At 41.0% G+C, this 13,481-nt stretch overlaps 1 protein-coding gene and 1 pseudogene across 1 annotated transcript in view; both read left to right on the plus strand.

The window, feature by feature from the left end:
• The window catches only part of ABCA8 (ATP binding cassette subfamily A member 8), a 58,142-nt gene extending 52,191 nt beyond the window's left edge, over positions 1–5,951 (plus strand). The window contains exons 31-38 of the mRNA XM_025047121.1: positions 345–505; positions 978–1,053; positions 1,127–1,221; positions 2,268–2,387; positions 2,566–2,706; positions 4,051–4,130; positions 5,449–5,504; positions 5,637–5,951. Of these exons, the coding sequence (XP_024902889.1) occupies positions 345–505; positions 978–1,053; positions 1,127–1,221; positions 2,268–2,387; positions 2,566–2,706; positions 4,051–4,130; positions 5,449–5,504; positions 5,637–5,735 (828 nt within the window). The 3' untranslated portion in view covers positions 5,736–5,951. The remainder of the gene's footprint in view (positions 1–344; positions 506–977; positions 1,054–1,126; positions 1,222–2,267; positions 2,388–2,565; positions 2,707–4,050; positions 4,131–5,448; positions 5,505–5,636) is intronic.
• Positions 1,280–1,398, plus strand: LOC112480165 (annotated as a pseudogene).
• Positions 5,952–13,481: the final 7,530 nt, after the last annotated feature.

The following is a 13,481-nucleotide window of genomic DNA, read 5'->3' on the forward strand; positions in this document are numbered from 1 at the left end:
CAAAAAACATCTCATCAGTGAGGGAAGCTAAATAGCGAGTAATTAAATTAATGCACTTCTTTCTGAGTGCGATGAAAAAATAAGATATAAACTCTTGGCCTTGACGGCGAGACACCACATTTGTGAGATGTATGATCTTCAGCTTCGATTAGGTTGTGCATGCCTTTCTCTCCATATATTTACTCACTGACAATCTCTCTCCAATGCAAATGGTTGCAGATAATTACACTCAACGAGATCCTAGAATTTCTCTAGTTTTTCTACATTTGTAAGGAGCGAGATGTCATGGAAACACAGAAAAGCCATGCGGGTGGTAGAGACTGAGGGCAAACTTTTCTTGGCAGGTGCTTCTAAAAGGCAGCAGCGAGGGGGACGACCTGGGGTTTCTGGGGTACTGTCCTCAAGAGAACGCGCTGTGGCCCAACCTGACGGTGAGGGAACATCTGGAGGTGTTCGCCGCCGTGAAAGGCCTGAGGAAAGCGGACGCCGCTGTCGCCATCACACGGTACACGGGGGGACACACCTGTTCGCTGCCTGAGGGTGCCGGAGACGCTTGGGAGTGACGACCTTCCTGGGAAACTGAGGACCGGACACTCTAAATGCTGACCAGAACACGTTGGGTGGATCGGCCGTTAGAAACTGTTTCCCCTGATTTCAAAGTGTTATTCTTTTTTCTCATACTAAACATGGAAAGAAAAAAGTCACTATTCGTTGGTAAAATTTCTCAATACTAAACTTTAGGTATAAGCTAGCACAGAACAGCTATTTGGAGATCATGACATGTGCTTATATTCTTTTAAAAGGAAAAACTATCTTTTGGGGGGGGGATCGAACCAAGTCAGTTTTAGGATGGCCTGGCGTCTGTTCTCAGAACCACATTTCTGAGCTCTGCTCCCCATCCTGGCCCCGTGCGGCCCCGTTCTCCCACCGGCTCCCTCCGCTGTCCAGAAGCCTGACCGACTGACTGTCTCCTGCAGGTTGGTGGGTGCGCTCCAGCTGCAGGACCAGCAGAAGCGGCCGGTGAAGGCCTTGTCGGAGGGAATAAAGAGAAAGGTAGGGCCGGGGCCCGGGCTTCCTCCGCGCCCCCCGCGGGTCGGTGCCAGACGCGCTGTTCCTCTGGTTGCAGCTGTGCTTCGCGCTGAGCATCCTGGGCAACCCGCCGGTGGTGCTGCTGGACGAGCCGTCCACCGGGATGGACCCCGAGGGGCAGCAGCGGATGTGGTGAGGAGTGCTAGCTGGTCAGGGACCGCATGGATTCCTTGCAAGAAATCTATGAATTGCCTACGGCCATGCCACCCTGAACAAGCCTGATCCCATCTGATCTCGGAAGCTAAGCAGGGTCCAGCCTGGTTAGTACTTGGATGGGAGACCACTTAGGAAGACCAGGTGCTGTAGGCATAAGAAAAAAATAAATAAGTAAGGGATTGTAAGCTGACAAGGTCCTTGCAATTTGTGAAGTCAACTAAGGGTTGCTTTGCTTAAAAAAAAAAACAAAAAAAAAACTGTAAATTGTTTTACTCCTGTAAAAATTGTCCCTTAAACTGTTTCTTAATGTGAGAAAAAAAAAAAAGCCACTCTTAGTATCATTAGTAAAATCAATACTTTGCAAAAAAAAATATCTTTCCCTCATAGTAGTTCCTAACCATTTATCGTTAAGGAAAAACAAGCATTGTCAGGGCCCAAACATACTCAACTTGAGTATTGTAATTGCTCGATTGATCTTTTAGGTAGCGATGGTGCATCTCTGTGACACGATATGACACAATCATCACATAGGATGACACGATCATCGCATTCTATTCTATGTGATGACACAATCATACATAGCGTCATCACATAGAGTGAGAATTCTCACTGGGTTGCAAAAGTGGGGGCAGAATGACGGTTTGGGATGTTGTTGTGTATGTTTATTGTGCCTTTATGTTCTCTCTACTAGGTTGTGACAACTCCATCGTTAGATTCGGTGCCATTCTGTTCCTCTCTGCAAAGCCTTTACATAAACAGTCTCTCGCTCAGCATTTCTCTTTTACTGCAACCTCATAATAAATACTGTGTCTTGTTCACACCCCTCCTTTAACGCCAGCCTCCAGTGTAACAGCTCTCACCTGGCTTGCCCTTCTTTATGCCACCTGCCGACTTAAGAGCCCTAACTTGTTTAATCTTTTTGCTAATGATTCACATTCCTGCCCGTTAAAAATTCTTTTCTCTATCCATTTCTGATTAAACAGAAGTCTTCCTTAATTGTAAATATTCTCTTGACAATTTAGGCAGGCGATCCGGGCCACCTTTAAAAACACGGGGAGAGGCGCCCTCCTGACCACCCATTACATGTCAGAGGCTGAGGCCGTGTGTGACCGCGTGGCCATCATGGTGTCCGGAAGGCTGAGGTAGGTGTTCGTCCAAGTCCACACTTGACCCTGGGTGTGTGGCTGTGAGAGTCTGTGGCCAGAGAGCACCTGGGTCTCACAGTGAGGCATCACTAGCAGCGAATCAGGAGTCACAAACGTTGCGATCTACGTTCTTTTTCTCTTTCTGTTAACGACCTCATTCTCCTCTTCCCTCCAGATGTATCGGCTCCATCCAGCACCTGAAGAGCAAATTTGGCAAGGTTTACCTGCTGGAGACGAAGGTGAAGACCCCCACACAAGTGGAACCCCTCCACAGCGAAATTCTGAGGCTTTTCCCCCAGGCTGCTCGGCAGGAAAGGTAAAGGTGGTAGCTGGTTTTGATCTGGTGTCAAATGTCAGCTTTTCCTTGTTAGCTGCATTGAATAGTAGTCATTCGAGTCCACATTTAGCCCAAAAAGAAACCTAAAAGAAATAAATGATTTGTTGGTTGCTGCAGAAAATAAACTAGAGAAGAGCTGATGTAAAAGCTGGTGTAACACGTGTCGTGTTCCTACTGTATGCCAGGTACTATCTTGGTCTCGTGTTATCTTATTTAATCCTCACCAAGACTTTCCAAAGTAGAAACTGGTGTTCCAGTGAAAAATGAGATGATTTCAAAAGGGCATTATAGGATTCTGACCTTCGCAATACCTTAATAAATGGAATTATTATATTTACGAATAGGAAATTAGTAGAAAGTTTAGATCACATGAGGCAGCTAACAAGAGGCAGAACTAGGATGTAAAGCTGATTATTTCACATCTATTAATATTTCCAACTTTATATAGATGCCAGTAATGAAACAATCCTCATGAAAGTAATACACTAAAAAAAAAAAAACACAAAGATTAAATTTAGGGTCATTTTTAACACCTAAAATTTACTGCAGAAGACAGATGATTTAGGAGTTAGGAAGGAAAACAGTAAAGAGAAATGTATCATCATGACAAGGTCTGAAAATATATTTCTACAGTGAAGTATAACTATAAAAGCAATGCTATAACTCAATGTACGGCCCAGGACTGAATAGAAATATATCATAAAGGTACAGGGAATAAGCAAAATAGATGATAATGATTGCTCCATAAACATATGAAATAGTATCTTATGAAATGAAATCTAAATCTTCCTGATTTTCAAATGTTGAAAAGACAAACATCTGAGAAAAAAAATATTTTTAAAAATTGTCGTTGCTGAATTCCTGGTAATTTCTAGTCCCCTAATCAGAGAGTTATATTATCCTATTTTCTGAAAGCAGTTTGAGTAGCGGGAGCGGGGGGTAAGGTGGGAGAGGTATGAATACTCTGGAGAATAGACTTAGATTTCTACCCGAGTTGGGAAACTTCAAGAACTACGTAGTGTCAGTGCCAGCCAAGGAGTAAGTGTTTAGCTTAGAAAATAAGGCGGAAGGTGACTTTGGCAAAGCTGGACATTTTATTTATGCTGTACCTGCTCGTCTCCATCCAGGGATGCTAATCGGGTCTTACTCTCTCATCTCGTTCTCTTTGTGAACTGCCTGTTTTTTTATTACTAGGATTCACCCTAGGCATTTCACCTACACCAAACCGACTCTTACTTACAGAAATAAAGACCAGAGATGTGTTTGTAGTCAGTTTGCATCTGCCACAGGTGGCATCAGCCTCTCTCTCCCCTCTCCTCACAGGTACTCGTCTCTGATGGTCTACAAGTTGCCGGTGGAAGATGTACGACCTTTAGCCCAAGCTTTCTTCAAACTAGAGACTGGTAAGAGAGAGAACCTTTGAAATAAGATCCTGAAAACAGATGATTTCAAATCATACAATAATCCATCCGCATGACAAAAAGGAATGTGACATAACGTATCACATTTAAAAGTTAAAATCTCAATTTGAATTTTTGGAGCACAATATCAAGGAAGTGGAGGGATTCTGTGTGTGAGGGAGGGGAGTAATCGGAGTGATTTTTACTTTTGCTTTGTGGTTTGTTCTCATGTGTTTTTGTATATATATCGGTACAAGCTAAGTCAGTCAATATATATGTACACATATATATTGGTACAAACTCGGTTACAGATGCATTTAAGGAGAATACTTTCCTTTGGAATATTGATGTTAACATACTTAAAATTAAGTTTTATGTAGACTTGCAGATTATTTTATTGCCCGAGGCATTGTATTAAGAAACTGACCTCTTGTCTGGTCGTTAAAACAATCTTCTTGTGTCGGGTGCCCTTGAAAACCGACCACACTTCATCTGTGATCCCCAGGCGCGTGCTTTCCTTGCCATCCAAACCCACTAATGCTGCTACTCTGCACTGTGCTAGCTGGACCTCCCTCCCTATGCTCTTTCTCATTGTCACTGCTCAGTGATATCTCCACTTGTTTGTCACCTTCCCCAAGGAAGAGCTTCAAGTCTCCTGCTTCTAGAAGGCTCTTCTTACTCCCGTTGATAACATCTGTGGTCCCAATGAAGCCTCTTCTTTCTGTTCTCTGGGCCACGAGGTCATTCGCAGCACCCCCCAGATCGGCACTGCGGCCAGTATTGGCCTGGCGCCTTTGGTGGGGTGTTTCTAGTCTCCTGGGCTCTCATCGGGGCTCTAACTACCCTGCTCAGGACACTTTGGTCAGGAAAGAGTATTTTCAACTTGCTTTAGGTCAAGCTGCATTGATAGGAAGAGGCCCGTGAGGATTATCCGCTCCCTGAAAAACATCTTTCTATACAATCTTCTGATACGACCCTTTTCAAAATGTGTCTGCCTCTTACCGCTTCCTGTGCTGAATGTGCAAAAACACTGGCTCACTTGCAGAGAAAGAAGCTGCCTCGGCACCATTTCCTCCTTTAAAAAGAGATCTCGAAACCTGGGCAGCGTGCGAGTATAACACCAGCACCTTTTTCTCCAAACTTATGTGAATGCATTGGTGTTCTTTTAACTGAGTGCTCTGCTTACACCATGAACGATTATTATCGTAACCTTTTTATTTAAGTTTTTTAAAAATGTCGTTTGTACTCTACGCTGACTTCTAACAAACACCATCTGGATATAAAATATACAAACCCCTAATGTATGTCCATCCTCGTGCAGTTAAACAGAGCTACGACCTGGAGGAGTACAGCCTATCGCAGTCCACTCTGGAGCAGGTGGGTCAGTTTTAGTGATTTTTATATCATCCATGGAGTGTACGTATGCAGTAAGTGCATACTCTTTGCGCTCACTTGGAGCTACAGGAAGCGGTGTGACACCCCTCTCTTAATTTTTTCCCTCCATTACAGGTTTTCTTGGAGCTCTCCAAGGAGCAGGAGCTGGAGAATTTTGATGATGAACTTGACCCCTCGGTGAAATGGAAGCTGCTCCCGCAGGAAGAGCCTTGAGGCTCCAGATACCCTGTGTTTCCATTCGAGCCTTTGGTTGATTTTTAAGACATTTATTTTTATAGCATCAATGTATATTTTTAGAAATCATATTATAAACACTGACATATTTTTTTCATGTGGTAGAGAGGAGGAGTGAGTGCTGGGCCAACGCAGTGACCACATGGACAGAGACACTTAACTAAGCCCACCTACCTGCCAGTCACGGCATCTGTATCTTTGCTGGTCACCCTGATTTTATTTTTCTGTATAATGATGAATAAATAATTTTACTTTTATAAGATTGTTTCAGTTTCTGAATATGATATACAAATTTTGCTTAATTTTTTTCATCAAAAACTTAAAACAATTTTTTTCTAACCTAGACTCAGAAATCCATATGTTGACTTTTCTGCAAGTCCGATACTTCAGAAAGCTGATATTTTAGTTAGCATTTAAATGACTGTGTCAAAAAGTATCACACTTATTGAAAGAGATTTTAATGTATTTTCTTATGGCTGAAAATATTAAAACTCATTGGTCATAATGTCTGATACCAATATTTTTGATAACATATTCACTGGTAACACTATCAATAATATAGACGTAGTCTGGAAAACTAAAAACTTGCTATTAGGAATTTATTATACTTTTTTTATTTCTATAAACCAACAGTCTTATTTTCATTGTATTTTTAAGTCAAAACTAAAGATGCTTGCATTGTAACAAATCTCTTATGGATATTTGCCATGTCATCCCAGAAAGTTGATAAATGTAGCAGGTCAAATAATCAACTTGGTGGAAAATATAAAATAAATCTCATGTGTAGTTTTGAAATATGTTTCCTATTTCATGTATTTCATGTGTCTTCTTCTTGACTCATTGGTGTCCTATTTACAAGTTCAGCGCATTCTAATAGAAAATAATTCCTAACATAAGAGCGAGTTTGCTGCTTTAATCAATGTGCTACCAAAATGTAAAGGAAGAAGATACCACACTATGATTAAGGAAGTAAAAACTGGGGACGAGCACATTTCCTAGAAAAATCTTCTAAAAATACCATGCGGGACTACCATAACTACATAAAATGTAGTTAGATGAGATTTCGCGAGCTGTGGGGATGATTCTCTGAGCCTTCCTACCACTTCTTTGCATATCCTTTCTTTCCTTTTGGACTCCTGACCGTCCAGCCTCAGAAAATTCTTAACATCCCAGAAACTTCTGCTGTGGAGAGCACCGCACCCCCCAACTACCTTCCCAGGCCCAGGCTGCTGTGTGGCACAGTGATTTAGAGCATGGCCTAGATTCAGTCCTGGATCTCGGATTTACTATCTGCGCAGACCTTGTTTCCTGTCTGTAAAATGGAGAGATCAGTACCCATCTCCGACGGTTACCATGACAACCAAAAGTGGCAAAGGCAGCAAAAATACCAAAACGCTGTCTGGCTGTTATCAGCAGGGCCCAAGGACTCCATGCCTGGGACAGCACCCTTCTTGTTCATATCCCCTCATTTCCCAAGGGCCAGCAGAGGTGTCTGTAAATAAATAATACACCAGACAGACTTATTTTAATGCAGGATTTTGCATTATAACCCAAAGAAATAATACAAACCAGGTCAGGTTTGTTTTTTGGGTTTTGGTTGTTTTGTTTTGTTTTGTTTTTGTTTCTGTTTTGAAGCTATTTTTCAGGTCAGTGGGAGGGCTCTCCATGGGGCAAGCACAGTTTTAGCAGCCAAGTGACTTTTTCCTCAGCCTATGGGTTGAACCAGCTTTGACATCGCAGACAACTGGGTCTTTGGCAAGGTGACACTGACAGCTGTGTCAAACCTGAGCTTAAGATCTGCACCTGCTCTTTTGCAAGGGAAAGCCTGTGCAGTTCGTCACGTGGTTTCATGTGTCACTGAAGTCTGGTTTGGGCTTCAACTGACATATCTGTGTGAGGGCTTAAGAAAAAATAGTAATACCTTTTCTCCCACTGTCTAAGTTCTTCTGGCTGGGCTAATAGTCAAATGAACACAGAGAGATTAACAGGAGACGATCAAAATTTAATACATGTACTCAAATTCTAAAGATAGCAAGATAACATTAGGTATGTTATGTCATTTTGGACAAAGGAGAAAAGGAGTGAATAGGGTATTAGATTTCAGAAGTGAGAATGGGTGATTTACAGGTAATTGAGGAAGAGCGAACACACGTGGCAGGCAAATTAGTGCTAGGCAACTCAGAAACGATGGGAGATGGGTATCTAGCTAACAGGCCCCCCTGCCTGAAGCCTTCCAATTGACCATATTTAATACAAATTAGACTAAGGTACACATCCTGACTTCCTTCCAGAAGCAGGCTTTTCTATCTGAATATCTTGGGCAGGAAAGGGGGGAAAAGGTCAAATATTCTCTCTGAGTCTTTTGTTTCTTAGTAAACAGCTTAAAATCAATATTCCCAAAAGCAAAGCTTTTGGTCCCCTTCCTCTGCAAAAGAAATCTGTTATCACAAATCTGGTGCTACACAGAGGATGATGAACTTTGAAATGCTGATGATGGCAGATGTTGACATTTCTGAGGCCAATGAGAAAACCTGGAACTAAAAGCTCAGATCAACTCTGTAGATTTTACTCCCAATATGTCACAGCCAGTTAACATTTACAGGCCACAGAAGACAGGAAACATGTTGCTATGTAAAAGATCATTCTTGTTGCTCCTTATGGTTAACCTTACTCTGCCCATTCTTCTTTTAATCCTCATCTCACTTATATTCTATTATTCTTTTAACTTCTTTTGTTTTGCCTTTTGTGGAGACAATACAAAATTGTATTCGAGGGAAATGTTCAATTAAAATAAATTGATTGGCATCCGGTAGCAACAGTACTCCTGGCTAATGGACCGACATTTTTATTTTTTCAACCAGATGTAGAATGTCAAAGAAACATGGCTTCTGTTAAGGGTGGAAAATTTTCAAGTGAGCAAACTAGCTAAGTCAGCTACAGGGAAGAAATATCTTTAGATATCAGAAGTTGTCCTACTTGCTTGTGTGTGGTTTAGGAAGTGTATTGTATAAAATATGTAGATGGCCAATGTCTGCTTCTGTAATCCATTTACTTGTTAATTAAGGGTGTTGTTCCGGGCAAAGATATGCTAACAGCCAACTTCCACTTCTGTAATCTGCTGGCTTGTTCAGGAGACCACCAGGATATGGTCTTGAGCTTTATCAGCTGCCTGCTCTGAAAGCTCAGGGCTGATCTCCTCTAGCCCTGCGTGGTAGAGAGTCAGTCGCCGGCCGGCTAATAAAGGCTCATAATTAATCTCAATTGGCTCCGTGGGTCTCAGAATCGTTCGCGCCATAACACTTCTGTCTCCCATCCCAGATTCCCTCTTGTTCCAGTTTCTATGCTTTTGATTCCTTTTCTTCCCTCATATTTGCACCCTTTCCTTCTCTCTAGGCCTATGACAGATTTTTTTCCCACAATTAAAAAAAAATTGTGCAGTCTTCCAAGATCCCAGAGAGGCTAAGTGATATATTATGTTGAACAAGAGACGCCAAAGGGAACAGGGAAGATTTGGAATATCTTTTCAATGGTGGGAGCCAAATGTCTCAAGAGATATCCATTGTCTACTTCACGTAAGGAGAACACCCACAGCTGTGAAAGGATTGAAGGGAGAGACTAAACTGTTATGATCTCATCATACAGATTCTTAGCAACATCTTGAATGGGTTAATATTCTTTTTGTAAATTCCAGAATTTTCTTACTTATTTTTTTCTGGTAATTTAAATTTTGTGTTTTTATTCTTCTCTGCACATCCAGAGAAAAGATGTTGGCGGTAGGAGGAGGCCAGTGATGGATGTTTTTCAAGAAAAGCACAGTAAACAAGGATGTGGTTGTTATGCAGATTTAAGTCCTTGGCTTCTCCACTGATAAAAGTTTCTAAAGTTTTAGTCATCTTCCTCTTTCTGGTAATGGGAGGGAGACACCCTTACAAATGGAGATTACAAATCTCCACCCTTACAAATGTTCCTTATAAAATGTAAATTTTCCTTCCGCAAAGGTAACTTCTACTTGGTTTTCAGAGCTCGCCTTGTGTCTGCGGTTTCCTAAAAATAACCAGCTCTAAGTAATCCTTACGCCAAAGAGAGATATCGTGGTGTTATATACTGCTCTTCTTCCGAGGGGAAGAGCCATGTCTCGTTTGTCTTTGTAGTCCCAGTTCCCCATACATAGTAGAAGCTCAATAAAAGTCAGACGACTACTCCAAGACATGGAGAATACATACAAGAGCAAGGGAAATATCATTTGAGACCAACTGTTCTGACTTTAAAATAAAGCACGTAGCTGAAAATAACCCGGACATTGTTTGAACAAAAGGCCGTGGTCATTGACAACTGAGAATTAGTGACTAATTTTTCTAGTTACACTATGGGAGCTTTGAGTATCCAAAGAAATCCAGAAAGTTGAACAACAAATGGAAAATCCAAAATCAATGACTAGGAAAATAGATCAAACTTGAAATGATGGTTTGCTTTTTTTTTTTTTAAGACAAAAAAATACGTGATGTATAATCTACCCCATAAGGAGCTCTTATTCATTACTTCAATAACTATATACTTTTGAACACTTTATGTGCCAAACAGTGACACTGTTACAGGAATGTTAAAAGAAGTAAAATGCCATCAGGGAGGGGAGGGAAGAAGACTCATATTAATTAAGCATCCTCTATGCCAGTCATTTAGTTTATCATCTTAAAAGGATAATCATTACCATTTGACAGGTGAGGAGGCTAAGTAGTGGAGTTTGGGTAACTCACCTATTATCACACAGTTGGCAGAGCTGGAATCTGAATCCAGTCTGTCTGGTTCCAAAGCCCCTTGATCATTTCAGTTTATTTAAAATGAAAATAGAACATGGTGAATGCAATGCAAACAATTACATAGAATCGAAGAGGTAGCAGAGTAAGGGTACTTGACTCGTGGCTCTTCCTGGTAAGGTGAGTAAAGTTTGAAGCAAAGAAAACTTCAAGAGTAGGTTTCCTTAAACTTAATTCCTAAAGAATGAATAGGAATATGGCAAGTCATCAAGAGGAAGAATGAAACGCAGGGGAAATGGTAGGGAGTCATGAAACTGACTAATCTAGTTCCCATTCCAATTTGGAAGAGACCAAGACCAATAAACTATAAGATGATTACTTTAACCGCCTAAAATATTGAAGGAGGGGTTACTGGGTAAGGGCAGACCAAAAATGTTCCCAGAACCCTACACCATAAGGTCATTTGACCACTTTTCATGTAATGAACACAGCCATGGTTTGTGGCCATTTGATATATTTTATTGGACTTGTTGCAAAACGCGAACCACAGCTGCTGGGCATTTCATTGCAGCTGTCTAAGCAATGACACACCCAGTTTGAGCTTGTTGTAAACTCTGTGGGCTCCCTTATGAATGGACTCTCCTTTGTTTTCTCAGAAGAGGGATTTTGAATAGTGGAGGTGCTTAACAACAGAAATAGGGAGATGGCTATTTCTATGTAAATACAGATTTCTGAGATACTATATCTGCTTATCTACTGAATAAAATAGGAAGTTATGAAGTAACTATGTTCTGTGGTTCAGAAAGGCAAAGAGCCTGGCTTCTTTAAGAAATCCCAGCGGGGCAGAAAGCAGATGTTGGCAAAGAACAAAGAAAAGGAGGAAATGAGCTCTGGGAAGTGAGGGTTGATGCCAGTGGACTCTGAGCTAGAGAGGGGGGTAGGGAGCTAGCTGGTCTGCTGCCATTTTGTGCAGTAATAAAAACTTGCCAGAGCTCTAGAAGGATGATGTTTGAGAAGTTTGAATAAGAGGAATCAGGGAGGGTCTGTCGAGCTACTGAATCCTTAAGACTAGTGAGGAAGAGCAAATTAGTACAAATAAATCAATTCAAAACCACCATGCAGATAACTTCTGATTACCAGGGCTTCAAAAATAATATTGCTTTTGTTTTTATTTTTATTAAATCATGCTGTTTAATTGCATACTCCAGAAGCTCCTGGGCAAGGATTTTGTAAGGGCTTATTCTGTTATCATTCTCTTACCTTTTGGTTGGAATAATAGGTCACTAACTGTAGGGTTAGTAGTAAGGTCACAGGCCACTTGAGCAGGTGTTTTTTCCCTGACCTTCCCAATGTACCCGTGTTGTGTCTAGGACTTGATGCTACCAAGTATTAAGGTAGCTCAATTTTTTTTTTCTCAAAACACCTAATTACATTTGTTAATTAAAATAAAAGTTGAGGCGTGTTCTAATGAAGGAAAAGGGAACTTGGATTTTAAAAGACTGAGAAACACAGGTTGAGAAATTTGTTCTTTCTAAGTTAGGTACCAGATACAGAAAGGATCATTTTAAGTTATTCAATAGATTTTAGCTGCCCCTTATAATGACTGTGTCTTTAGCTTATATGTACAAGGATTTTTTAAAGAATGATTGAATTATTGAATATAATTTTCTTATTTGTTCTTTGTCATTCATACCATCTGATATTGACTAATGGAGTTGAGATAGCTTGCAATAAAAAACAAATTGCCACCAGACTATTAGGACAATGGTAAAAGAACAAAAAACTAAAACGACAACAATACCATGAAACACATAGTGAGAGCAGGGAAGGGATGGATAGAAATTTAGGCCCATGTAAAATGATATTCTATTTCTGCAAATGGTTTTAAAAAAGAACCGAATACATTTTCATCATTAAAAATGGCCACAGCTATATCTCAAAGGAATTGATCTCATCCGGCCAGCCAGATTTCACCACCAATGAACACTTGAAAATGCTGCAGCTGCAAAAGACCTCTGGGAGAGAGAGAGAGATCAGTCTGGAACATTCCACAAAACAAAGGGGAAACAAAAAACAGTCCTTGTGAGTAGGTGGGAAAATAACTCCATAAAGGTGACATTCGATTAAGAAAAACTTTATTTTTGCTATAAAAGACACAAACACTGGTATCCGAGAACTTGAACTCACATAAAAATATATTTATCTTCTTTCACAAAGCAATGGTAAGACTGCTTCTAGTAAAGCAGCACAGGCTAATCAGATACTTCTCCGTCATAGAAAACAACTATAAAACTGGACAAATTTCAACAAAATTGTTGAAAACAACCATTTCGAGGTCCTGAAAAATGACCAAAAGAAGATAACAAATTCTGAAGATTTCCCTCCTGAAAAAGTGCTTCTGTATCTAGCAGAACAGTGATGTCTATGTAGCATCCTCCCCCAGAAGTGTCCCCACCCCTTCTCCCACACACACCAAGGCAGCAGAACCAGCAGCCTGACCTGTAAAAGGAAATGGTGAACTCAGTTTAGAGCTAGAAGCGAAGACTCACAATTCTACTGCTGGAAACAGGGAACTCAGTACAGGGCAACTAGAAATTTAATGGAGAAATCCTGAAAGTCAGCAAGCCATAGAATGATCGAGAAAATAGACTCACTGCATGTACACGACCATCTCCGAACCTATGAATGCCATGATAACCTGACCAACACGCGAAAGCTAAGGGACACTGGAGAGCCTGCTAGAACTTTGAATGCATTCCTTAGCTCACGCACAGCTCAGGCAGCAAAAGGAGGAAAACTTACGGGCTCAAAGTGTCTGGAGCATTATCTTTGCCCAAATCGTTGCCATAGCTCCAAAGTGCAGAGATGCTAAGGAGAATCCTAAGCCGACAATAGTCTGCATGTCTGCTTTCCCCTGTCCTGTGACCACTGGCCCCCCTACACTAGCATGACATTGGTTTCCAGGTCGCTT

This window comes from Pteropus alecto, unplaced genomic scaffold, assembly GCF_000325575.1.
Source record: "Pteropus alecto unplaced genomic scaffold, ASM32557v1 scaffold134, whole genome shotgun sequence".
Classification (NCBI taxonomy): Eukaryota; Metazoa; Chordata; class Mammalia; order Chiroptera; family Pteropodidae; genus Pteropus; species Pteropus alecto.